The sequence below is a fragment of the Opisthorchis viverrini genome (assembly GCF_000715545.1).
Source record: "Opisthorchis viverrini unplaced genomic scaffold opera_v5_416, whole genome shotgun sequence".
In the NCBI taxonomy this organism is placed as follows: domain Eukaryota; kingdom Metazoa; phylum Platyhelminthes; class Trematoda; order Opisthorchiida; family Opisthorchiidae; genus Opisthorchis; species Opisthorchis viverrini.
Window position 1 is genome coordinate 23,681 of NW_008752078.1, and position 27,014 is coordinate 50,694.

The 27,014-nt window shown below is 43.9% G+C and overlaps 1 protein-coding gene across 1 annotated transcript in view; it reads right to left on the bottom strand.

Moving 5' to 3' along the window:
• T265_15282 (hypothetical protein) overlaps positions 1-25,575 on the bottom strand; it is a gene marked incomplete at both ends in the record, with an annotated part of 36,651 nt that extends 11,076 nt beyond the window's left edge. The window contains 2 exons of the mRNA XM_009177393.1: positions 10,073-10,327; positions 25,265-25,575. Coding sequence (XP_009175657.1) covers positions 10,073-10,327; positions 25,265-25,575 — 566 coding nt within the window. The remainder of the gene's footprint in view (positions 1-10,072; positions 10,328-25,264) is intronic.
• Positions 25,576-27,014: the final 1,439 nt, after the last annotated feature.

Sequence of the window (27,014 nt, forward strand, 5' to 3'; positions counted from 1 at the left end):
CAATTCCGCTATGGTTTCACGTGCGAGGTTGTGGCCGATTGAAGTGAACAGCGATGTGACATCAAACGAAATCATCACTTCATCGTCTTCTATACTGAAGTTCCCTAGTCTGCGTAGGAATTGGCCTGCATTTTTGATTGTGTGTTCCGATCCGGAGATTAAGTGTTTTACTCTTCTCCATAAGTCTTTTGCTAGTTTGTACGTTGGGGTTCCCGGAAGTGAAACGATTGGTCTAAGTGGAGTTCCTTCTTTGTACACCTTTATTAGTCCGTAGAATTGTGCAATGTTGGTATCACCGGCTTTCATTTTCCATCGTTCCTGTCTGCTCATCTCGTGTGTGGCTTGCAGTTTCTTAAGCGCCGTGTTGATTCGATTGACGATGTTTGAAGTTGGGTCATGATCGATTGGTTTGTAGGTCGTGGTGTCATTTAGCAGTTGTTTGGCCTTTTCAATGTAATCCGGCTTGTCCATTATCATCATGATGCGTCCTTTGTCCGCCGGTAGTATCACGATTGTTTCATCCTTTCGTAGATTTGTGAGTGCGTCTCGTTCTTGTTTGGAAATCAGTGACGTGTTTCTATTCCGTGTGATCGCCGGTACGATTGTCTGTCGGATCTGTTGTTGAGCCTCCTCGGACATTTCGTTTGTTTTCAGGGCGTGTTCTAAGCTGGCTAGGTAATCTTTGTAAGATGCGTCCTCGACGTTGAAGTTGAGCCCTTTCATTAGCAGTTCTTGTTCGGCTGTGTTGAGTTGGCGGCCAGATAAGTTCTTGATCCAAGCGTCGTTATTCTTGTGTTCGTTGTTCCTCGTGAGCTTGCGCAGTTTGGTTTCCATGGCTGTCCTACGCTTGATCTTGACATTGTCTACTCGGCGTCCGATTGCTATTTCGAGTTCTGCCAAGTGCTGTGGACTGGTTTTGGCCAAACCATTCGTTTAACTCTCGGTTTTACTCTCGTATTTGTTGAGACGACTGTGGACATCTGTTATCATTAACTTCACCATGCATCTGCCATACTGTCTTGCTAGGGCCCATGCCCGCGAATGGTCTAGCGCCGGCCTGTGATGAGTACTGGTTGGCAGCAAGTTCCTGTTCTCGTGTTGAGGCTTGTCGGCAGGGGAAGTTTCCCCAGCGACGAGCTTCTTTGAGCGTTGTGCGCCCGAAGTGGTTTCTATGGAGGAAGATGTTGGTAGCTCAGGTAGGGTAGATGGTCGTTGGCTTGTTCGCTGAGCTGGGCAATTTGCTTGCAAACGTTTCATCACCAATCGAGGTGACATCATCAGTGCGTTATTGGGGATCGTGGTTGTGCGTGGCGGTAAGTTAGTGGTTGTGTATTGAGGGATGTTAGGTGTGTGTTAATATCCGTGCTGTTAGCCGCGAATAATTACACTTCCTCCATGAATGTCCACGTAGGAACTTGCTGCCACCCAGTACTCATCACAGGCCGGCGCTAGACCATTCGCGGGCATGGGCCCTAGCAAGACAGTATGGCAGATGAATGGTGAAGTTAATGATAACAGATGTCCACAGTCGTCTCAAGAAATACGAGAGTAAAACCGAGAGTTAAACGAATGGTTTGGCCAAAACCAGTCCACAGCACTTGGCAGAACTCGAAATAGCAATCGGACGCCGAGTAGACAATGTCAAGATCAAGCGTAGGACAGCCATGGAAACCAAACTGCGCAAGCTCACGAGGAACAACGAACACAAGAATAACGACGCTTGGATCAAGAACTTATCTGGCCGCCAACTCAACACAGCCGAACAAGAACTGCTAATGAAAGGGCTCAACTTCAACGTCGAGGACGCATCTTACAAAGATTACCTAGCCAGCTTAGAACACGCCCTGAAAACAAACGAAATGTCCGAGGAGGCTCAACAACAGATCCGACAGACAATCGTACCGGCGATCACACGGAATAGAAACACGTCACTGATTTCCAAACAAGAACGAGACGCACTCACAAATCTACGAAAGGATGAAACAATCGTGATACTACCGGCGGACAAAGGACGCATCATGATGATAATGGACAAGCCGGATTACATTGAAAAGGCCAAACAACTGCTAAATGACACCACGACCTACAAACCAATCGATCATGACCCAACTTCAAACATCGTCAATCGAATCAACACGGCGCTTAAGAAACTGCAAGCCACACACGAGATGAGCAGACAGGAACGATGGAAAATGAAAGCCGGTGATACCAACATTGCACAATTCTACGGACTAATAAAGGTGTACAAAGAAGGAACTCCACTTAGACCAATCGTTTCACTTCCGGGAACCCCAACGTACAAACTAGCAAAAGCCACCACCTCAACCGGAACACTCAAGGAGGAGAAACAAGGAACTCCTCGGAGTCAAATCAATAAAGGTCACAAGCCGGAACTCGGAACGACAAGAGTCACTCCAGCATCGACCAGACTACGACGGCGAGTGATGCCAAGCTCAAAGGTCACGTGGGCATCGGCGAATGAGGACACAGGATAACAGAACAACCAATGGAACCGCCCGACCGAACAACTAATCGCGGTCAAATGTCATCCCTGGCTACCAGCACGTATATTTACACACGTGACACGACTCAACGCACAACCACTAACCCACCGCTACGCACAACTACACTCCCCAATGACGCACTGGTGATGTCACCTCGATTGTTAATGAAGTGTTTGCAATCAAATTGAGCAGCTCTGCCAACCAGCGAACGACTATACGTAGTGAATGTCAGATCAGTCATTCTAAGCTACCTTTGATGAGAAATCACGCGGTGACATTAATCCACTTTTGTGTTAAATTTGTACAAACACGTGAATCGTTTGTCCTCCTTTCGCTGGCAATGACTTTGCTTAAGATGGTATCAAATTCTAAGGAATTAATGTTAGTCGAAAAACACATGTCAAATGGCGGAATGTACCACACGCGGTTGATAGATAGTGCAACTGTCCCGGGGTCCTAAATTCCGTGGAGCCTACAAGCACTACAGCGTGGCACAAAGGTTCGCATAACTTGTTTTAACCATCTAAGGATTCAGGGTAGGTAAATACAGACATTTTCATCTTTCCACGAATAGTTGTCTTGCTTATGACGTGATAACTTAAAATAAAAGAATACCGCCGTCAGACTCAGTGTGCTGTGATCTTCACGCATTCCTAGTTGGGCCTCTTTTGGATCCTACTTCCACGCGGTTAGGAATAACACAGGATGCGGCGAGTAACCGAATACTACCACTTCCAAAGTTCATCTCTGTATGCCAGGGAATCGTTGGATGCAGCTGGAAAAGAACTTTGACTCAACCTGACGGATAGCGTCTTACTCCACTGTGATGTCCAAAGGTGCTTGCTGTCCCGAGGCTTGGGCAACCTATTGTAGATCGTTTTCCTGAGCTTCTATTTCCCGACCCTCATTGTTGTTCCCACCTTCTACTAGGGTATCCTTCCCCATACCGCTGGTGCGTTGTTGTCAATGGTGTTGTTGACATGTGGTCGACTGGAGCAGAGCATTCTACTCGCATAGAAATCAATGGGAAAGCGGAACAGCTCGTCTGGTTGCTGCATGTTGCTGTCGTATTGATCCATGTAGGAGAAGCATATTAAACGATCGATTAACGGATATCCCCTTTTGAAATAGTGTGATCGGGCTAACTGATGCAAAGGGTGAATAACTTGTCACATAGACACTCTGGTGGACACTTTGCTGATGCCAACCATCACTGTTAATTGATTGGTTCCGGTTCTTGTGAGGTATTAGCTGAAATCCTATTGGAGCATCATTCGTGCATTTAACTGCTTTCCCATTTTGGATTACAAATCACCGAGATCGGAAGCGACGGGCCAGCAACGGCATTAGCACAAGGCTACCTAAGCCGTTGCACGAGCTAAGCCAACAACGCTGTCAAGCTAGCAGCAATTATAGTTCAGTAAGTCCAATGGTTTGTGACGGTTGTGGTGTCAAAAAGGCTCATCACTGGTCTGGATGGTTGAAACTAGGTTAGAGTAAGGGCAATGTTCTTGCGCGATTGCAAGCCACGGACTTTTCGGAGAGATGATCTGGGTTGTCTTCAGGTTTTCGACCACTGATGTATCAGAATCGTTGCTGTTTTTGGATGGCGCCAAGGAATTTTTAACCAGGCAATTAGAAAATGGGTATCTGGTTGTGCAGCGCGTAATTCAGTGGCAGGAATGGTCGTGTACCATCAACCGCGGTGACTCGGCTGTGCGCTACGTACTCTGAAACATGATCCACCAAGACAGGTGTGGTTCTTTCTGCCTCCTTCAGAATAACTCAATTGGTGGGGTGATCAACGGACTTAACGGAAATGGGAGAACGAGCTAACGTGACGCCAGCGCGGTCCACTTCCCAGGATAGTGTCCCGTGACCTATATATGCTTCGATAGGGACACTGCAAGAAATGGAGTTCGTGATATCACTTTGGTCTCATGGTGTCCGACTGAACGTTTTGAGTTGTAGGCACCCCAGATTACTCACAATAGGATGGCACCAGGTCCCTCATCCACACTTTCCTGTTCAATTTAAAGCACTAAACATAAATAAACTTTGTCGATCTATAGCAAGGAAGTCTCATTGTAAACACTGATGTTGTTGTCTCTGATAATCATGATGATGATGATATCGAAGACGGCCGATGGCCCAATGGATACAGTGGAAGTAGGTCAGGTTCAACCAGGCAGTCCGGGGCTTGTCAAACGGATATAACCCGGCCCTGTTCAGGCTACTTTGCTAAAATTACCAGGTTACTTGTGTTCGTTTTGATTAACTACTAAAACGTTTATTTTCTTGCATACGTCTCAGAAGAACTGCTATGTGAATTAAACATTACATCATTTTGGCTAATCCGTTGTTGAATGAAATTTTACAATACGGGTTTTTCGCCGTGCAACTGATCTAATGGTATTCGGAAAATCTATGGGGACCGGAGAGAAGTCGGTGTGTATGGTGGGGTTAACGATCGACTTCAAAGTTGTACATGTTTGAAGTTCAGAAATCAAGAAAAAAGACGATTTAGAAGTTACACTACCAACCAATGCATGAAGGACTAATAATCAATCAACAATCGATCGGAGAGCCTAAACTTTAGGCCGTTATGTTCGTCGGCATGCGGGATTCGTAAAATGTCGCCGTACCAATTGAGATGAATAGGTGGTCACGCATGGAGTGTTTGGTTGACCAGGATAGCTGCATAAGTTCGTCACCGTGCTTTTTAGGTTTTTATGTGCCTGGGAAACTGAAATTCTCACACTAGGCGTTAAACAATAAAAGTAGGGCTGTCGTTAATCTAAACCGTTTGAGCTGTGTCCCACCCATTCTATTTCTTTCCAAATTTCGGTTTNTACATCATTTTGGCTAATCCGTTGTTGAATGAAATTTTACAATACGGGTTTTTCGCCGTGCAACTGATCTAATGGTATTCGGAAAATCTATGGGGACCGGAGAGAAGTCGGTGTGTATGGTGGGGTTAACGATCGACTTCAAAGTTGTACATGTTTGAAGTTCAGAAATCAAGAAAAAAGACGATTTAGAAGTTACACTACCAACCAATGCATGAAGGACTAATAATCAATCAACAATCGATCGGAGAGCCTAAACTTTAGGCCGTTATGTTCGTCGGGATTCGTATGCGGGATTCGTAAAATGTCGCCGTACCAATTGGAATGAATGGGTGGTCACGCATGGAGTGTTTGGTTGACCAGGATAGCTCCATAAGTTCGTCACCGTGCTTTTTGGGTTTTTATGTGCCTGGGAAACTGAAATTCTCACACTAGGCGTTAAACAATAAAAGTAGGGCTGTCGTTAATCTAAACCGTTTGAGCTGTGTCCCACCCATTCTATTTCTTTCCAAATTTCGGTTTGTCTAAGGCTAGGATAATACGTACACATCCCCTTAGTCAGCTGGGTAACCAACCGTTTCAATTTTACGCTCCCCTAGCTCACTACGACTCCCATGATCAATGAGTAGTAAAGACTCTCGTCGTTCAGGCCCCGTTTCAATTTTACGCTCCCCTAACTTACTACGACTCCCATGAGTAGTAAAGACTCTCGTCGTTCAGGGTAGTAACTGTTAGTGTTGTTTGCGCATCGCTACCCATGTGTGTGCACCCAATAGGCATTCCCTACTCCACAGTATGGAAAATCAGATGTCAGTTTTCCTTGATCGATTGATTATTCAGCAATAATTTGTATGGCTGCTCAACCAACGAGATATAATGATGGTATCAGTGAATTTGACCAAGCGAAATCTAGGGAGAAGGCTTTTTTGTCCACCTTTACTGCATAGAGGTGACTCATTGATTGCGAAAACGGCGCACTGGCGATGTCTCCTCGGCTTGGGACGAAACGTTTGCAAGCCAATTGCCAAGCTCAGCGAACAGATCAACTGCCATCTGATCAATCACCAGAAAACGGCTTACTAATCAGTAGGAACCAGATACAACATTCTTGTAGTTTACGAACGTATCATATCTACCTGCTTCATGTACGTGATGTTCTGATGAGTAGAGGCGATCACTTATGCCAGTGGTGTGATGCTCCAGCTCAGCGTATAACAGACAAAACTGTGTAAATCCATATGAAAGTGGTACGCTTAATCTGGTGTGTACTGTCCTACGTAGGCCTGAGTCAGACAAAAGATACCCTAAAGGTTACGTTTGTTCCAGCAGTGTTGTACCAGTTGCTGGTGGGAGCGTCAAAGAATGAGATAGGAACATTTGGAACCTTTGTCAGGCCAAATGACATTTCGACACATGCGAGCAGCAGTTTCGTCAATGTTTCAGAACGAAAGCATTGAAATGGACGTACCAATGTGAGCAGATCACAAATGGGTATAGGAAGATGAACTATGCATACACAGAGGTCCTCCAAACAAAGACCGCTGAGGGGGTCTGTCTATGTGGGACCGATCTTCTGTTGCGGGCAGACACTCTGAGTATCTGAAACTCTCAAGCTATACAGCTTATGGAACTAGACGAGGGGATCAATAACGCATTGTGTGGTCGAATTTATGAAGTATTCATGTCAGTGTACCTGGATAATAAGACGCTTTTTTTAGGTTGCTATGTCCAAGATGGACACATTTGCATTATAACTGAAGGCAATACCTACATGCAGCTTCGTTTACTGCAGTGTTTACTGCACGTCTTACGTGTGTGTTGACAAAACACGATAATCTAAGTCCGTTTGTCCTCAACGGATTCATTCAAGCACATTCGAATCACACTCATTCGTCACTAAGCGACGAACAGACCTTCGTTTCACAATATCATGTCAGTGACGAAAACAATAGCTGATACAACATCGAACTTCTTGTGCGCTTGGCGACACACTACTCACTCCACCTGACAGTTTCTGACGCGCATTTGCATCTGAAAATGTTTGAAATTCCAACTCGTTATTTCGGAGCCCTTGAACTGCATCTCAGCCTATATTCGAAGACGTCCCTCATGAGGGAACTGGAGTTTAACAAATCATATTCCAATGATGTGCGGGGTTTTCCAACGATCCTGTTCCTACTGGATGAAATGAAGGACAATGGCGCCGTGTGCTATGCGGTACCAGGTAATGAGTCTCAGATGGCCAGAAGTTATGCTATGAATGGAATGAACCTAAAAACTAGCTAATTATAGAACCCTGCTGCGTTTCTCATATTAGTTTAAGCACTATGTACATTTCAGTCTAACTAGACTTCGATGTGCCCAGTTGGTCATGGATGACGGGAAATTCTAGTGTGATCCTTTTTGGTGACTAAATTTCCTTTGGGGGAGGTTGGTTATTGAGAGTGTACTGCACCAGTTAGCGGTCATGGTACTAAAAAAGCGTTTGAGGACCTAAAAAACGCTGTTGACAAACACGTACACTGCGAGCAGTCACGAACCTACATTGCACCATCTCAGTGTGCAAGAAACGCAAAACAAATTTTTCATCGTGATCTTTGTTGGGGGGTTGTGGGTGGTCTTTCAAAACCTACCAATGAAATTATCTTAGTCCTGGGTGCCTTCTCTTGCGGAAGTTCTTTGTAGAGGGGTGTGTATACATGTGTGTCTATATGATAGATGACACACCTAGTGACTCACCACCCCTGGGACTGAGTGCCAGAAAGTAGATGTGTCTCCTTACCGTACCAACCTTGAGATTTCGAATCCGACTCTTTTGCATCCAATGGCTCCTATGGCATTCTGCTTTGCAGTTTGTTTTTACAGCTGGCCATGTGTGCACTGAGAATCGACAGGCTTTTACTGATAGGACACACTGAATACATTTATCCGTCGACATATGTATGAGGAATTTGAGGACGCATAGTTCACACTACAATAGGCAGGACTACAACAACAAGTAACTGCCCACAGCAGTTGGAGGAACGCAAAGCCGCCGTGCAGGGAATCAGTCCGACCCAACGCGAAGAGAACTCCCAGCGGCAGTGTGGAATGCATGCGTGAGAGTTAGAGAAACGAAATCCCTCGCATGGATAAGTGGATATCTCTCAGGAAGAGACCTCTGTCAGAAGGGAGTTGGTTCATTCCACCAGATAGTATACATTGAAGAACAACAATAGCTAGAGCATAGCTAGTGATTTGTCAAGCAAACGCACAGACTTAGATGAACCTGTACTTAGTCGTTCTCCAGAACTCGTCAAAATGCACAAAGATTTTTGGCTTCCGACTACTGTTGACTCCAAAGCCTGATCCTGACTGACCGGATCAGCAATAAAGTCCTGAGATAGGATGGTCCTGACCGCAACACCCAGCAATACTGACGAATGAAATCCACCGTGTACGGAGCCTGGTGACAGCTAATGATAGGTACCTTTGTTACGAAAAAAATGTTGCGGTTAGTATCAGTTAACTGTGGGGCCATCCAAGGGAGCTTTGTTTCCTGATTCCCGCCAGTGGTGCATCCTTGCTGCTGGGTCAATACACCTTCAGGAATCAGTTGCGATGATGACGAGGGTGATGACACTTAGGACAGTGACTGTAAAATAAGAACCTACGTGCAAGGATACTTGGGTGGATACGCTTCCCTTGTTTCACAACTCAATGAAAAGTTTGAGCCGTCCATTTAGTGGTCAACAAACGGTTTAACATCAAGACAGGGAAGTGTCCCTGGTATGGTGTAGATGTTTACAGAACACACACGAACACTGGACCAAACGAAATACGTCTATATAACAGAAGTGTGGTGACTGTGGTATGAATTCAAGAGGCCGTAAATACTGATGTTCTATACATTTTCTGATTATGACGGGATCTGCTCCTTGTGTGGATAAAAATATTTTTGAGAGAGAAAACTACTTTTCTAACTTTGGATGTCACTTGCAGGTACAGGTTCTTTCGGAGACAAAGTTGGTTATTTCATTGATCACCATGCAGTATCCCAGTGATGTCCATTTCAGGAGAAATGACTTAGCTGGAAGGAATGATGCCTTTGGTAGGAATTAACGGTGTTCGTTAGTACAGGCTGACCAGAATTCGAAACGTATGGAATAATGCAAAACGAAAACACGAGGTTTGCTAGTGTCAGCTTGCCGGGAGAGGGGCAAGATGGCTCAGGTGGTTAGAGCGCGAATTTACTAATCGGAAGGTCCGTGGTTCGAACTCAACCTCTGCCTCTCGACTTCCCCTGTATAGGCTTGGGCAACCTGGCAATATTCCAGCCCTCGTGCTTCCTTCGGCTAGCATGGCAGCTGGGCAACGGAAGGGCGTTACAGTTGAGCGATTTATTTATACATTTAGCTTGTCGGGAAAATGTGAACAACCTCTGGACAATTCGCTCTCATCAGCCTCCGAAGAAACCTCACCCCGGATTGGGCCAAGTGGGTTTGTTCTACATGTATCTGCGCTGTGATGAGCTTCTTTTCTTTTCATCAATCCTAATTTGGCTTGGTCATACATGCAATACTGTATTTTCCTTATCAGTTGGGCGGATTCACCTTGAACAATCGAGTTTCTGGACACTGTGGTGGAAGTGACAAAAAGAGTAGAATACAATCAAGGGAAAACAGGGATGACCTGATTTTTATTTGCATAAAATCGAACAAGAATGGATGCTGGACTCACGAAGGTTGAACTACTGAAAAAGTTGGCGAATTCGGAGCGCTGGATGGTGGGGAGATTTCACAACCAGATGGACACGACGTATTGAAGCAGTAAAGCAAGTCCTCACAGGAATCCGATGAATAAGCTCGAAGTTGCTGAAAGCTGTCGCATTCATGAAGTATGCGCCGAAGGTGCACCGGCAGTGGGGATTTTCGGCCCAGTACGGAATCGATCAACAGTCGGCAAGTTCTTGCCGTGCGGTTGAGCAGCGGGAAGCTGATAAATAGGGAAAAATGAGAACGTGCATCACCGAATTATTTGGAATCAGCATGCCTATTATTTTAAGCCCACTTGAGTGGTGTACATCCAAGGAATCAAAAAAGCCACATCGGTAGTGGCGTACTGGACACATGCTCATCTCCAGAGTGACTATCTTTAGTTGGGACAGTAGTGAATTTGCTCGCGAAAGATACCACTCCGCAGGAAAGACCATTTTTGTTGGTGTTCTTCGAGACGGAACGGCGTAATGCTGAGTGTTCAACTCTTCAAGTCATCTAGAAATCTACATTGTTGCCGTGACCGAATACATCATATTGAGTATTACTCACATGCCAGCAGGCGGTCTAACTGTACTATCTCTTATTTCATTGACAGGGTAATTTCAGCATACTGGGTCCCAGGTGATTCTTCGACTATTCTTAATTTTTCACGTCAGCGGTCCTCCTTGAAAGTGAGATATCCACCCGTTCGATCAGGAATTATGCTCCTACGCTGCTAAGTGTCCGAGTTTAATAATGTACCCACTGATTAGTTTGCTGTGGTCTCATCGTTTCCATGCGTCTCCGCGGAGAACAGAGCTCAGTTACCACACTGTATGATACGGCATTTGTCTGTTGTCACGTGACAGGATAGATCATCCCAGTGGGAAATCGGCCTGTTAGCATGCGTTCACTGTGCAAGACAATAAATGAATGGGTGTTCGATCAAATGACTGCGTTAAAAGACGTCAAAATGGACAACAGAGTTTGCTGACATGACCTCGCATCATAAATCAGGTTATACTTGCACGAATATTACGCACTCTTGCAACCTGGAAAAATACGTGCCCTCCTGGTTGGAAGGCAGTGAGTGACTCAAAGATGTCGTACACCTAGCGCACCATATTAGCGTCTGATGAATGAAGGTGATTCATCATTCACGGTATAACGCAATGCTCCCTGTCTATAGTGTTGAGCGATCCTGAGAAATTTTCCAACATGATTGGTCTCTAAAATTTCTACGCATAATAGATTCCGACATCAAATTTTCAGCCTTGAAAGCGTTTGTTCGGATGTAAAGGCATATCATATCGAACAAACAGAAAATGGCCTAAAACCTTCACAGTGATTGCACTTATTGAATATGGTTGAATATGTTACAGCAAACTATGTATCCGTCAATCCTTGGAAGTCGATGGCTAGCAATGTTGTTGAAGGCAAAAAGTTGGCTGATGCTATTGTATAAACGTAATACACTACTCATAAGGTTGTTGAAAACCCCTTGGGCAACCCACGACCGGTTTTCTCCTTCTTGGGGCTCCTCAGGTTTCCGTCAACGTTATGTTCTACTTGAAACTAAATTGCACGATATTATCGAAATTCACCCATTTGCAAACAACTTTTGTTTTTCGAGAGACTCACCTAGAACCCAGCTGAATCTCCCGTTTATGATCGATTCAGCTGGGTTCCTGGCGAGTCTCTCACAAAACCAAGTATGTTTGCTAATGAGTGTATTTCAATGAGCCCTAAGGAGGGCGAAACCGGTAATGATGGGCTTTTGAAGAGTTTTCAGCAACCTTCTGAGCAATGTACTACGTCTATACGGTGTATCACGATATCTGGAATATCGTGCCAACTGAAACATGAGGCGTCCTGGTGCAGCACATTCAGTTGCCTAGAAACATCGTAAACAAGAAATGCAGCTGGATTCCAGGTGACAAATGTGGGGAAAAACTTTGGATAACTGGGTCCAATTCTGTTGTTCCAAGTGGCTCTAAGTTTTCTATGTATCTACCCCTCTGAACGCAAGAATAATGCCAACTTTACCAATCAGGTGTGCTAGGCGATATAGTATGAGAACCCGAACATCTTAAAGTTGACAAGATGGGATGGGGAGGCTTGAAAATTCGGTTGGCTTCGATAACATTTCGCCGAAACATAAATTTGAGTAATCAGAATAATGTATGGAATGCTGAAGCTCAAAGCACTTGGCCAAAAAACTAACTTGGTATCGTCCAGATGATCCTAATGAATTCAGCTACAAGAACCCGCTGTATAACCTGTTCTTTCCGTCTGTCGAAGAAGGAATTCAAGGAGGGCAGACCGGTGACCAACCGACTTTGAGTTTATACGGTCGAACTTCGTTATCCACATTTTGAGGTTGCAGCACCAAATGTCTGTTTCATCCCAGCTAAATACCTATAATCTTGGGTTACTTGTGAGTAGTCGTGGGATTCGTATCCAGGATCAACCCGCCTGCTGTTCATATGTGTTGGCACTTGCTAGCTCAAAAACATTCATCAAATTGCGGGCCAAACAAATTTGTTGCGGCTAGACGGAAATTGGGCCGCCTTATCATGAATGATTCGGGTACAAATAGGTAATCCGTTTATTGAACGTGAGCGTTGCGTAAATTGGTTTCATTCCACGGAACCTGCTTCGTTAACACCACCCTCGAAATTTCCCAAACATGGGGAGAGGGCGTTAGAAAAATGCCCCGCCAGCGTTTGCTGCAGGACATTTTTTGTACGAAGCTCTCCAAAGCAAGGAGTGTTACATTGTATTTAATAGAGTTCTGTATGTGCAGAACAAGCGATACGCTTGAGTGCCCTTCCATTACTACGTAAGTAGTGCAACAGTGAAAAATTAGGGGGTTGTAATCTCCCCAGGGCCAAACAAATCATACAGCTGAAGATCTTTCACACTATTCCATGTTCTCACACAACTGTAACGATGTTGTCCAATTTTATACGGATTCAGACACCATACAATTAGCGGTGGAATGTGTGCCAATAGGTAGGGCGTGCGAAAGCAAAACGGACAAACAAACGAACGCCTGTTCGAACTCGGTAAACAAAATCAGTTCATCGCAAGAACTAAACACGCACATGTCAACTTGACAGCCATCGTTAATCGAATGGAAGAATGAACACGCACTAAACACGATGTTGCTTCAAGCGGCACACCCATTCATCAAAACCCCTGTTTCGCATGAACACGAGTTCCCTGCCTCTGCAGAAAAATTGTCCCGAGGACAACAGCTGTTCCTCTCATCCACAATGAGATAATAGCAAACACTAGTAATGGGGGTGGGGCTGAGCTGAGCTGAGTAACCTTGTTTTTAACGGGTTAGAAACAGAACCAACTTTAGTGCTTCATATGCTCACTACTCGATGGCGTCCTTGCTGCTGACGTTTCCAATAATAACGTCAACACCGACGAATATTCAAAACAAAAAATGGAAACAAACGACGGAAAAATAGTGAGCGAGTTGTGTCGAAAATTCATAAAGTGCGCAAGTTCGATAATCGGAGTATATTCGGCCCTAAGATTGCAATAAAAAGGCCAAAAAGTAAACTATAGTTGTTGGTGTTGGTGAACATAACTCGGTTATACAGTAGGAGCTTGGAATAATAATACCTCTTTATCGACTTCGTGTTTTGAGAACCGTTTAATGTTTGTTTCGATTTTGAGAACATTGATCGGCTTTTTTTCAGCAGTGATTGGGTGATCTATGCACACCAATAAAAAAGAAAACTAGAGGGTAAGTGTCGCTTCTGTTGACTAAAGTATCACGTCCCTGATCGATCAGATTTCGGCTGAGAAGTGCTGAATAAGAATGAAAGTGCTCATTTGTATGACCAAGTGCTTGGTGCATGCAGGTTCTACGCAAGGATGAACAATTGACGAAATGGAAGGTTTCGACTCCTTCTAAGTAATCGCATGACCATCTGAGCTATTTCAAAGCTAAACGAATGTGCATTCGCAGCTCACGCTGCTCGACAAATGTGTTGTCCAAAAGGCTGTATCCGGAAACCGCTAAGAGGAAGCTAAAATGTCTGATTCACCTAAGCCATGCTGGTGAATGACAATGTGAGCCGAAGAGTTTTCAGCAACCTTGTGAGCAGTTTCCTTTATGAAGACAATGTAAGCCATTTTGGAGTGACCCCATGTTTGTTAAAACGGCAACTAAATCCCCGTCTGAAATAGGGTTCTATTCAAATGTGTCATTTTTCACACAGTTTCGCTGGACACCTGTGGAAACTGTGATGAAAAAGTTTCGAGTTCCTTGATGGAACGTAAAAACCGCATGCTTGGAAGGGAGTTCGACTGAATAGACAGAGTTTCGCCGGTTCGATTGCCATAATATAGATAGTTTCGGATTGGCTGAGACCGATTCTTCTAGCGTGTATGTAGTCCTGGAGATTACTGGTTAATTATGTGCACGGCATTCACAGCGCGTTATCAATGTGCTTCTAACACGGACAGTTAACAGAACTGTACCGAACTGTTTATTCAACCGACCATTCACCAAAACGGTTATGCGACAGTGTGCCTCTCAGAAGAGACCCACTTGCAAAATAGATGCTCATAACAAGCATTTCGTCCTCAGATTCCCGCACGACTCCTTATCTCTAGAGAGACCACACTCCAGCTTACAACATTCATCATTGCAGTGTAGAGGGAGACCTGTTAATTACCTGAAAAGTAATCTCACCTTCCGGACCAAGTCTATGAATCTCACCACGTTTGGAAACACCCAGCACAGAAGTAGGTTCTATACGCTTGTTGGTCGTTCTCAACGGGTCGTTCCCGACGCAAGCTTACAAACCAGTAAGTGAAATTCAGACGAAGGAGTTTATTGTCCCAAGGTGAAAGGGACTGAAGTTAATCTCACATTTCAGAGGACAGAAAATATGGCGAGAATTTCGCTTCCCGAATTCTTTTCGATTGGCTCACCGTAATTATGCTATAGTTGGTTAGCGTGTATTATTTGGCTATTATTTATTGGTTGTAATGATGTAATGTACACTTGTGTGAACAGATTCTTCATCGACAAAGATATCACACCAGAAAGCAAAAATTCAACCATGAAGGAAGCCAGATGAAGAAAAAAGATGCGGGAAATGCCTTATAAGAAACGACCGGAAAGAGGGTACGTGCTCCTCTGAATAGCAAGCAATAAAACAAACAGCTAGAGTCATCACATGGAGCTGGCTCAGCCCCCTGTAAGCATCTTACTCAAAAACATAACATATCAGGCAGTGATCGAAGTTAACTAGAACTTAACTAGACTGTATGGTTAGAAATCGACAGAATGCTCACCACCAAAAAGCGACCTTCTACGCGTTTTTCGGCTATAATCATCGGTTTGGCCTCGATCATTAGGGCACACACATCCCAAAACAGCAAAAACTTGATTATGATCGCTTTCTGGGTCATGGCTTTTCACCTGAGAAGGTTTTTTCAGCAGTCTCTTGGGGTGGAGAGAGCAATTTTTTGCTAGGTTGCGGTTACGAGCGTATTACACGTCCCAGCAACCGTAACTCGATAAGCTCCATTCGCCGCTAGAGCGCTACAGGCTCTCGTACCATGTGGTTGCCGATAAGTTGCGGCACTAAATTTGCTCCTGATGTACAGCCAGGATCAAACTTTTGCCGAGGGAATACTAGTAAAGATAGATCTTAAATATGCCACCAAAAAGTATGTACTTAGAATACGGCCCTCAAGGAAGGCAGGTGAAGCTTTTGTTCAATAGCTTTGCCTAAGGAGGAAGACTGAATTCATCAACAACTATTTAAAGGGTCGCTCTTGAACGTTCAGACCAGATACCACAAGTTGGTGCCGCTAGGTAGGACATATTTTGCAATAAGAGAGAGCAGAGAGGAAAACTAATGTGGCTTTTTCACGGCACCGAACAACAAAGCTGTCCTTTCGAAGAGATGGGTATGCTTAGAACCGGATATATGCTATGCTGGCTGAACCACGGTTACAACTCGAGGCAATCTCAGTCAATGTGGCTGTCTAAAAATCGATTCTGGGAGCCAACAAAAATTCCTGTACAACTATTTCATGACTTGGCACACAATGCCAAGATTGAGAGTTATTCATTAATATTTAAGCTCTGAGAAACGGGCCGCTGTGAAGCAAAACGCGAATGTTGACAGAAATAGCGGAGGGCAAGACTCTATCAGATAAAGTTTCAGTTGGAGCACATCAGGTCTGTAGTCGTGTGGTGATTGATATTCAGTAGTATGTATGACCACTCGGAGGATTTGGGTTCGAGGACAAGTGGCCAAGCATTCAACTTGCCCAAAATGACTATGGTACACTTCCTTGCTTGAGTATCACATAATTGGATGGTGTTTCGGATCTTGGAAATGTTTACCACTTTTTAATCAATCAGCAGCAGCTTGTGGATATTGTTTTTAAGATAGCATTATATATGATTTCAAGATTTCGCAAGAAACAAAGTAAGCTTGGCAATTGACTTGCAAACGTTCCGTCACCATACAACGAGACATCATCAACTGCATACTGATGATGTCTTCTTGTACGGTGACGAAACGTTTGCAAGTCAATTGGCAAGCCCGGCGAACAGATTAACACCCACCTGATAAACAACCAATAAACTCACCCGAGCTACCAATTTCTGAACACATTACCAAAAGCAAACATCAGGCGATCTCATTCTACGAGGCCTAGATTAATCCACTCGAAAAGAAGTTAAATTACAAGAGTCGCGTTTTCGTTTCACTCGGTGACAGCACTTTCTCTACTTAGTCATGGTTATCAACAAAATCTAATTTGATGTCTTTGAGGGAAGTCTATTGACGGTATCCAAGTGCGAAGCTCGACAGTAGATGACTGGGACACCTGTATATGCTACTAAGAAAGATAAACCCTCAGCTAAGGAAACGGGCAGGAGAGAACTTCAATACGATTGTTCAAGGTTCGTTGTCTTATGCCGACTACCAGGGTTTTTGGATACGTAGGCTCGCCTGGCGATATTTTTTTTGGGAGATGAAGTAATCCTCTATGATGATCGATAATGCAGCTGGCTACACTTTATTGTGTCCAGTGTTGCTGCTCTCTATTGTACCAAAATAGTTTTGAATGGAAAACGGCAGCTGAGTGACACGGCAAGTATCACATCTTGACTTGAGCTAAAAGCTCGATTGTGGCACATAGTGGATTTTGGACATCAAAAACTTCATATGCGGAAAAAGATGTGCGGCATACTAAGTTCCCAACCGGCCTATGGTCTACAGATTGAGCAAAGTAACTGAGTGTAAAGTGGTTCGAATCCACCCACGGAACTCTCGTTGTGCCTATTGTTCAACGACTTGCGTGGATTCGTAAAGCCCAAATGAGCTGTGATTTATCGGCTTCCTTGTCCCCCATCCCTGTTATTAGTTTGAAGCAACGATTTTCTGTCGTTAGGTTTTTGAAAGGAACATTCGACAACAAGTCAATCGAAGCCGACGGTATGAAATTTCTTCAAAGAGAATATGTAAATAACTTTCTTGTGTATGCTTGGATAATTAGAGGATTGAAAGCTTTGTTACACGTACGGTAAACAACCTACAGTGGCAAATTAATGAACTGTTTATTCATGGCATTTGTGTACCCGAACAAACAAACGTGCCCACGCCTTGTTCAGTTAAAACGAATGACTGAGTCAATAACCAAGACGCCAGTGGAGTGCTTGTGTCTGAGTGGATGTAGTGAGTTAACAAACGAAATTAAGTAGGGCAGAACGAGCTTGGCAAAGTAAGCTATCAGTTATATTGGAAAAAGCACCCTAAAACGGAGTGTGGGGTTCACAGCCATGAAATAAAAATAGGAGCGGTAGCACGACACAATAGTTCCCTCTCTCGTGAGTGTCATTTTTAGGAAGCTCGATATTCAATTAGATGTGAATCGAAGTACACGCAATTCGCGTTGCGAATGTGGTACGAACATGAAGGGGAGCCGCAAAGGCAAGTTAAGTGGTAATGTGAATGAACTCGAATCTGCTTTACTAGGCGCAGGATGTGGAACCGTTCGAATGAGGTCTTTGCGTAGGCTTTCACTTCCAGTTGTGTCCTTTAGTTTTCGTTATGAGCAGCTGCGTTACCGCTTAAAGATTTGTACCCTTCTAGCAATTTAACAAACTAAAAGAAATAATGTTATACACCAGCGCCATTCTATCCATGGTGCAGGATCAATCAATCAATCATCAGCTCAATTTATCAGCTATAAACCGTGTGTTCCAGCTGCTACAGTTTCGATCACCGGGAAACGGGAAAGTGGAACATACAACCAAGCCTCGGAGGCGAAGGTATGTTCAGTTTGTTCAGAAATTGGGTAGCTACGCATTGAAAGCAATAGCTTTTAATGCACGAGCGCCACTGACTGTGTGGTTGGGCCATTTCCGCCAATGCCACTAACCACTGACCGTGTACTTCCAAGTAAAAATGCCTTCGTGCGCATGGAGGTACCACCCATTGGGAATGATACTGATCACGCTAACCTACGGATAGCATGGTATTTTTGCGAGGATTTTGTTTTGCAAGCAAATCCAGTCCACGGTAAAAAGCCGAGAACAATTGTCTGGTTGTTCCACCCTTAGTGGGTTGTTGTCCAAGTGAGAGCTAATACTGTTGATCAGCCTCTTGTGGATGAACGATTGAGTGTCCAAACTTCTAGTCGGGAGCTCGCGAGTTCAAACTTCCATGAAGTTTTGTGAGATGATTCCCATGTTTACGATCCCCAGCGAGCGTCAAACGGCTGTACAGCGCTTATCGGCTTTTCACATAGATTGGCTTGTGTTGATTTGCATACCGCTAGCCAGGGCTACCCTTCCACCACGACTGGTTGTTCGGTCGGGCGTTTCCGTTGATTGGTCTGTTATCCTGTGTCCTGATTTGTCTATGACCACGTGACCTTGAGCTTGGCCTGTGCCACTATCGTAGTGTTGTCGATACTGGAGTGACCTCTGTCCTTGACCTCGCTGAGTCAACAAGGTACTATACAAGTACATTTTGCCTCAGCTGGAAAGTAGCTGCCCCGTAGAAAATGGTACAAAAGCTGCGAGGACTTGTAATAGTTGCTTTCTGACAATGACTCCAACAAAAAGGCTGAGGAAAACTGACGCAACTTGTAAGAAACTTCTCTAAACGTTTTGGCACTTTTTGGTGAAAGTGCAAGGACAGACATCCGAGGAAGTAGCTTGTTGGCGCTATTTCTGATTCATTCTTTGTTCCTTTTCCTTCTTCAGAATTTCCAGCACAATCACAAGCTGCGTGAAACAGGCAGTGGCGGTTAAAATGACAGAAGCTCACAAAATTGTGTATTCTTCAGGCAGTATATCATACTGTTGGTAGCTCGAGTGCCTTTAATGAGAGTTGATTGGGCAACCATTAATCTGTTAGCCTACCTGATAATGTCCCCGTGATTGGCAACGAAGCTTTTACAAGCTAAGTGCCGAGGTTGTTGGGCAGATAAATAGCCACCTGAACTCCTAATCTTGTTCTTACGATTGGTTGGTAAGCCATTATCAGCTTCCTCCTTTGGCTTCAATCGTTTTCAATCACAGAATCGCCGATTCGTTTCAGACATTCATCGAAAAGCGTAGTACTATCTTTAAGTTGGGTGTGACCACAAAATGTCAGTTTATACTGGCGCCCAAGATGGACCGGTTAGTCGGCTGTGAATATTTATGCTGGCGACTGGACTTCAGCAGCACCCCATTCATCGTCAGGCGAGAATTCTCCCCCGTCGTAAACTACCTCAAGTAGGATGTGATTATATAAAGGCATCCTAGACTGCTACCTGAGGTGAATTGATTAGTCGATTGGAATTTCTCATGCCTATCCACCACTTTCAACTCCCCGTTCACAAATTCAGACAAGCATTTTCCGTTGTAAGCGCGCGTCCAATGTAGTAACTGAGAAGGGGAGATCAAGTTCGAGATGTTCATTTTCGTATGAGGGCAAGCGTAATATCGTCAACTAGTAACCGTATAGTTATTGCTTTCAGTTGTTGCTTTCATTGTTTCAGCTAGCTTAACTAGGTTTTGAGCACCTGAGAAGAATTGGGTTATATCCTGTTCCCGCTGTATTTTGAACTTGCCCGTAAAACGCAATTCCAGACCCAATTTAGGTCATATTAGCCTCTTAGAGAGAGATTTCGAAAAATTACTGGCCTCCGGCCAGTGAATTTTTTTGGGACGCCTCTTAGCCAGCACCCTACTTCTTGGAGGCGGGAAACGAATGAAGCTCCTGTCGTCTTAATTCTACTGCAAAGAGATAATTCATTCATGTAACATTCAAACCCCACATAAACTGGCTGACAAGGTCTCTGTATACGCTTTGAAATTTCATCCGGTCACCTTGTTTCTATCCAGACGTGAGATCAGAACTTCTACGGATAATGGGAAAGTGGCCTAGTGGTCATGAGAACATCTATTTTCGTTGTGAATGATTTGGTCTTGCACAAAAACAATCTTATGGAAGCTGGAGGTGACAGGTCATGTGTATAACGATCCTTACGACGGTTAAGAAATTATCGTATCAGAAGGGCTTGGTAAATAAACAAACAAAAATATTCACCGATTGTTTATCGAAGCTTTCTGAAACGATTAAGTAGGACGATCAATCCTAAACACCGTTTCTTCTCTCCAGAGCTTCAAGATCTCGGTGGTGTATTATAAAATCTCTTTAACGTTCATAATGAAACGCTTCCCATGAAGATGTTACTGAAATAAAAGCAATCCGCCATCGAGAAAAAATATATTCACACACCCCGTTAAATCAGCAAACTGGAAATCCAATCAGTCCATTTGAGCAAATCAAATTGACAACAGACTTCATTCGAAACTACAAGCGAGCATAAAGCTAATTAAACTTAGAAAATTTGATGTTATTCCAAACGACACACTTACTGGTCAACTGTGATGTTTGTATTCGACCACATGAACCCAATTTCTCCGAGTCCATGTGAAAGATCCACTCCCCTCATCCCACTCAACATCATGCAGATTGACCGGTTAATCCGATTTGAAGATGATTAAATTGAACAAAAATGTTGGGCAAACAAAACCAAACTGATAGTACGCACATAAGTTCAAATCTATCCGGACAACCAGCTTATCAAGCCAAACAAAAGCCGGGATTTGATGTGTCCACCTAAAGTGAAGGGATGAGCAACTACGAGAAATTCGACAATTACTCTCATTTTCAGATGAATTTGGTTTTGACAGGAGATTCAGCTGAACTCAGCTGGATCGCTCCATTTTGACCGTCGTGAAAGGTAAAACCGGTCACAGCCCTCAGATTGGGTGTGTTACGCTTGGAGAATCCCAAGAATTTGTAATGTACTACTCATAAGGTTGCTGAAAATCCGTCGACAGCCCACGACTGGTTTCGCCCTTTTTAAGGCTCATCAGGTAGGCGCAGTCCTCGGGTTACTGTCAACCTTATATTCTACCTAGAACCAAATTGCACGAAATTAGCGAATATACACACATTTGCAAACTAATTTGTTTTTCTCAAGAGGCTCACCTGGAACCAGGCTGAATCACTCGTTTGTGATGTGCTGCACCAGGCCACCTCATGTTTCAGTCGCTACGATATTCGAGATAACGCGATGCATGTATATCTTTGTAATGTACTACTCATAAGGTTGCTGAAAATCCGTCGACAGCCCACGACTGGTTTCGCCCTTTTTAAGGCTCATCAGGTAGGCGCAGTCCTCGGGTTACTGTCAACCTTATATTCTACCTAGAACCAAATTGCACGAAATTAGCGAATATACACACATTTGCAAACTAATTTGTTTTTCTCAAGAGGCTCACCTGGAACCAGGCTGAATCACTCGTTTGTGATGTGCTGCACCAGGCCACCTCATGTTTCAGTCGCTACGATATTCGAGATAACGCGATGCATGTATATCTTTGTAATGTACTACTCATAAGGTTGCTGAAAATCCGTCGACAGCCCACAACCGGTTTCGCCCTTCCCAAGAATTGTTAGTAATCCAAGCAAATGGGACGTCATTAAACATGGTGGGTGTTTTGATTAAGTACTAGGAGAAAACGCGGCAACGGCATAACAAACTAATTCTTCAGGCAGAATGGATGACAACACGTGATTTCTAGAGTTTCTGAGGAAAAAAGACGGTTAGCCGCATATCGGCACAGTGCCGGGTACTCTTAAAATACACCTTTGTCGACCCCATTAGGCAAATAAAATATGACTAACCAACAGTTGTGTCAAAGAAAGTACCTGCTGAAGCTGATTGGTTGAGCAGAGATTGATGTATATGGTTGAAAAACGTATGATTACTCAATAGTTGTGAGCAGTAACACATATAGGTGATAAAAACAAAATCAGTGACATAGAACAACAAAGGGTCATTCGGCTGCCCATCGTTCCTTAACAATCTCAAACGCCAAATCGCAAAATCACGCTACTCTGTGTTCACCTTGTTTTCAGATGACAGAGTTACCCATGTCAACAGGATATGCCATGTGAAATTCCCAGAGTTCAAGAAGTTCATATTCGTGCAGGTTGATTTGGAAAAGAAGAACAAGAATACACGGTGTAAACATCGAGTACCAGATTTCCACACCACTGAAAACCACTGAAAAGTGTGCAGGGGCCGATTTCTAATGAGATATGTTACTCTCAGACGGTTTCAACTCCGCAAACGGCTGCGCATATCGGTGATACGATTCTCGGAGATCGTCGAATATCGGTGAAACGTATTGAACAGGATCTTGAGCTATCCACGGAACGTGTTTAGCTAATAACTTGTGAACATCTGTGTATGAGAGAGTTATCAGCCAAGTGACCACCGGAACCTTTGAATGTTGACGAGAAACGATATCGAGTGAGCATTTCCAAGTTTATTTTCAGCAGTGTCATCAAGTCGGTGGTGAAGCATAATTACTGTATGAACCTGAGACCAAGCAACAATCAATGCATTGGCGGAGCCAAGGTTATCCAAGACCAAAGGCAAAATGTTTCGGATCCGAGGAGTTGTTCTAACGAATGACAATGATTCAGACTGTTAGTATGTTACTGCAGACTATAACAGAAGTTTGGTGTACCGATTAAAGGTGGTGTCGAAAGAAAACGATAGGTAGGTTGTGTGAGAGGTTTTTCTCTCGCCAAGACCACACCGCCGCTCCTGAGGCTCACAAAGCTATGGATATTCTGATGAGTAATGTAGCATATCTGGAGTAGCTGGTGAGTTCTGTGTGTGAAACTTTTAGGTCAGCACCACATCGTAACTGCTGACGCATCGGGTTTACACGAAGTGGTTTCGCAACGGATAGACTCGATGAACTAATAATGGGGGGTTGGTTAGACACAGCTAGCAACATTAGCAGGTGGGCATCTTCCAGCACAAAGCGGCCAAAATGGAACAGGTAAGGAAGCCGGCAGAGTCTAGCCAATAATTCTTGAGTGAACAGACTTTAGAAGGTGAACCATGGGACGATCTTATCGTGTATCCGCATTACGGAACATCCCCCCGACAAGCGGGTTTTAGTGAGTCTGTTCAATACTTCGGGCGTTAGTCGCTTCAGTCACCTAATGCGTGGGTTAGATTCTATTGTTACACTTCACCACACGTGGAAGTGGAAGGCAGAGCCTGAGCAAACAAACTTCGATTTTGGTGACGGTGCATGAAGCTCCTTTGGAATAGTATAGGGTTGGTTGTTCTATCACTGAGTAAAAAATGTATTCGCTTAAGATACCAATTACCCACTTTCTCTTTTCTGGTTTTACCCATGCATCAAATTCCCTGTGAGTTCGACTGAGCATGAGCGGTAGGATAATTGTTCTCAAAGATATAAAACTCTCACTCAGTGGCTGATACTTACTAAGCCGTTTATGATACTCTTCAACTGAATGTGCCACACAAAAGCCACCTTAGGTTTCAGGTATTACGATATTCGAGATGTCACGGTGTATTTTCATAAAAGCAACTACTCACAAGATTGTTGAAAACTCTCCGATAGTTAGAAAGATTTCAGCAACCTTGTGAGTAGTTTCCTTTATGAAAAGGCAATCAATCCCGCTTTTGTGATTCAGCAGACGGGTGAAGCGGAGTTCAATCATCCAACGTCCAGGTTCATATTTCCACTGTTATCACCAACACAAGGAACTCTAATAATCGGATTTCTATTACCTCCTCTCTTGGGCTCTCTCTCTTTGGGCTAGGCAGTCCGCCACGTGAGACGGATTGTTGGAAGAAAACCCTCACCTTCTGGCACTGCTATACAATAAGGATGAAACATCTGTAAAATGCTTCTCGGCCTCTTAGCATAGACTGGCTTTGCTTACGGGGTGAAATCTCAATAAGAAATTCACAGATTTTCTCGCATCATCAGTAATCGGTTTTGATCGGGTTACAGGTACATTCACTTATTGGTTTCCCCCTCATTCTCCAAACTAAGGAACAAACATATTAAATTATGCCGGTCAATTCTTGTTGCCAAAATTTCAGCTGAAAGTTTTGCGCTAATTTCATCTATATTTCGAGTCACCTTCTGTCACTGCTATACAATAAGGATGAAACATCTGTAAAATGCTTCTCGGCCTCTTAGCATAGACTGGCTTTGCTTACGGGGTGAAATCTCAATAAGAAATTCACAGATTTTCTCGCATCATCAGTAATCGGTTTTGATCGGGTTACAGGTACATTCACTTATTGGTTTCCCCCTCATTCTCCAAACTAAGGAACAAACATATTAAATTATGCCGGTCAATTCTTGTTGCCAAAATTTCAGCTGAAAGTTTTGCGCTAATTTCATCTATATTTCGAGTCAGCTTGACGATCACGTGGTCATCACGTGATCCAAACAGCTCAGTTGATGACGATCACCTGGACACAGTGAGAGTCTCAACAAAATATGATGAACTAATGGTTGGTCAGAGAGCAGCAACAAGTCACGCCGATCTGTGTGTACGGTGATAGGAAACAGAATTCTAGGAATTGCTATTTCCGAGTCACTGAAATACTCTGTTTTTTAAATTTATTTGATTTGACCGTGACAATGAGGACAAAGCTAGACAGAAAATATATATGGAACTGCATAGAACATCCGCCCAGACAACCCGAAAAATTCAAAAAAAAATCGATAGGGAAAAAAGACAGTTTTGCAAAACGCCACATAACTCACCCGGACTGGGAAGTATCGAGTGTCTGGATTCGACTCTGAAGACAATCGTACCAAGTTCCACAGAACAGCTCAAACAACGTCCGACAGACGGAGGTGTAGACATGCTCATGGAACGGGCATACACATGGAGCATGCCGGTCCGTACAGGTTAAAAGGGGCGCTAGATCGTTGAAGCAGTCCACCAATCCATCCACGTAGTCCGTCTGCACAGCTTCAGCGTTGGCGTCAAATGGTGAACCAGCCGAGTACAACTGTCGTAACACAGTATCGCATACATTCCGGAATCGAGATTCGTCGAGCAGCTGGATACGCTGTGCATAAGGCGACAGAAGTGTATTGAGAACAACGCTTTGAGACCAACGAACATGTCAACAGTGGGGAATAACGCTTTGAGACCAACGAACATGTCAACAAAGCTAGCAGTAGGTTTTGTGGTAATTTTGTCCGCACTGTGGATAGCACTAGTTAGGAAGACAAAAATATTTCGAAATCTCGAGTTTACTCAGCCACAAGAAAGCCCCGTTGCGTTGCAAACATGTTGAAAAGACTCTAAATTTTCTATTTAGCACCAGCTGAGTGTAGAAGACGTTCAAGCAACACTGCAGCACCTACTTGCTTAAACAACTTGGTGCGAATTGAGCATAGTTATAATCCTTAAATTTGAGTTATAACACCAGCAACGTTATTGAAACTGCCCTATTTCTTTCGGACAATGTAACTTTAAAAACTCAGGAAGAATTAACAGTTTTGTTACTTGGACTGTTTATGGGAGAACTACACGTGTGTGAAGTTCTGCTGGTTGACTGATCTAAGAGAAAGTGCTGGGGAAGGAAGATATCTTTGACTGAATGCTTTAGTTTGCTTTTTACTGTGACCAATCTGAGGCACAAAGAGAGGGGAAAGATTTTATTGGCGGAACACACTCAGGCTGCTGAAGGCTCTTTGACAGACTCATCATCCCAGTTCCAATCAACTATATGGGCAAGTTTCCGACATGAGTATTGGTTATGAATAAGATCAGATGAAAGTCTGAACTGAACGACGTGATCTATGATGAAGTTGGTGTGGTAGCCTTGGGGTGGACTGGGGTCTGTTTGCGCCAACGAAAAGTTTGGCACAATCCATACTAAAGGGGACTCATTTGATAACGTTTACTCCGTGCTTATCTTACCGCAAAGTTTTGGCTGGTTGCACGCAGTAGCCAGCCACTCACAACGGAACTAGATACGAGCCAGTATCCTACCAACTGGTAAATAAACACTTAGTTGGCAACAGTACTCCGTCTTCTGTCAGCTTCCTTTAATTTCGCAAACATGAATGATCGCTTCATCCTCAAAATCTTATGAGCGGCATTTCATTTGACGAACTGTATGTGGTTGGCAGAGAAGCGTATTTCGCTCTGTCAGCATTCCAAGCCTCAACGAATCTGCGGACAAGCTGTGATACCATGCACCTCTGCCATTTCACTACGTGGTTTATGGTTATCCGCGGTTCCTCTATCGCAGATGCACTAGACAAGCCATTAGAGTCGAAGCCACCTGTACTAGCCTATATCACTGTGTTGACATTTTGCACCTCCAAGCTCACAGAATTCTCCAAGGCTCAATGAGGTATGATTATTTTCCTCGCTTTACTACCTCCAGTAGTCCCATCTTTGCCTTCCGCAAGCGTCAAACTGCTCCATGCTTCTCAGTTGCTTTTGAGCTGTCAGCTTTATCGGATCAAGAGCTGTTTTGAAAACTGTCAACTA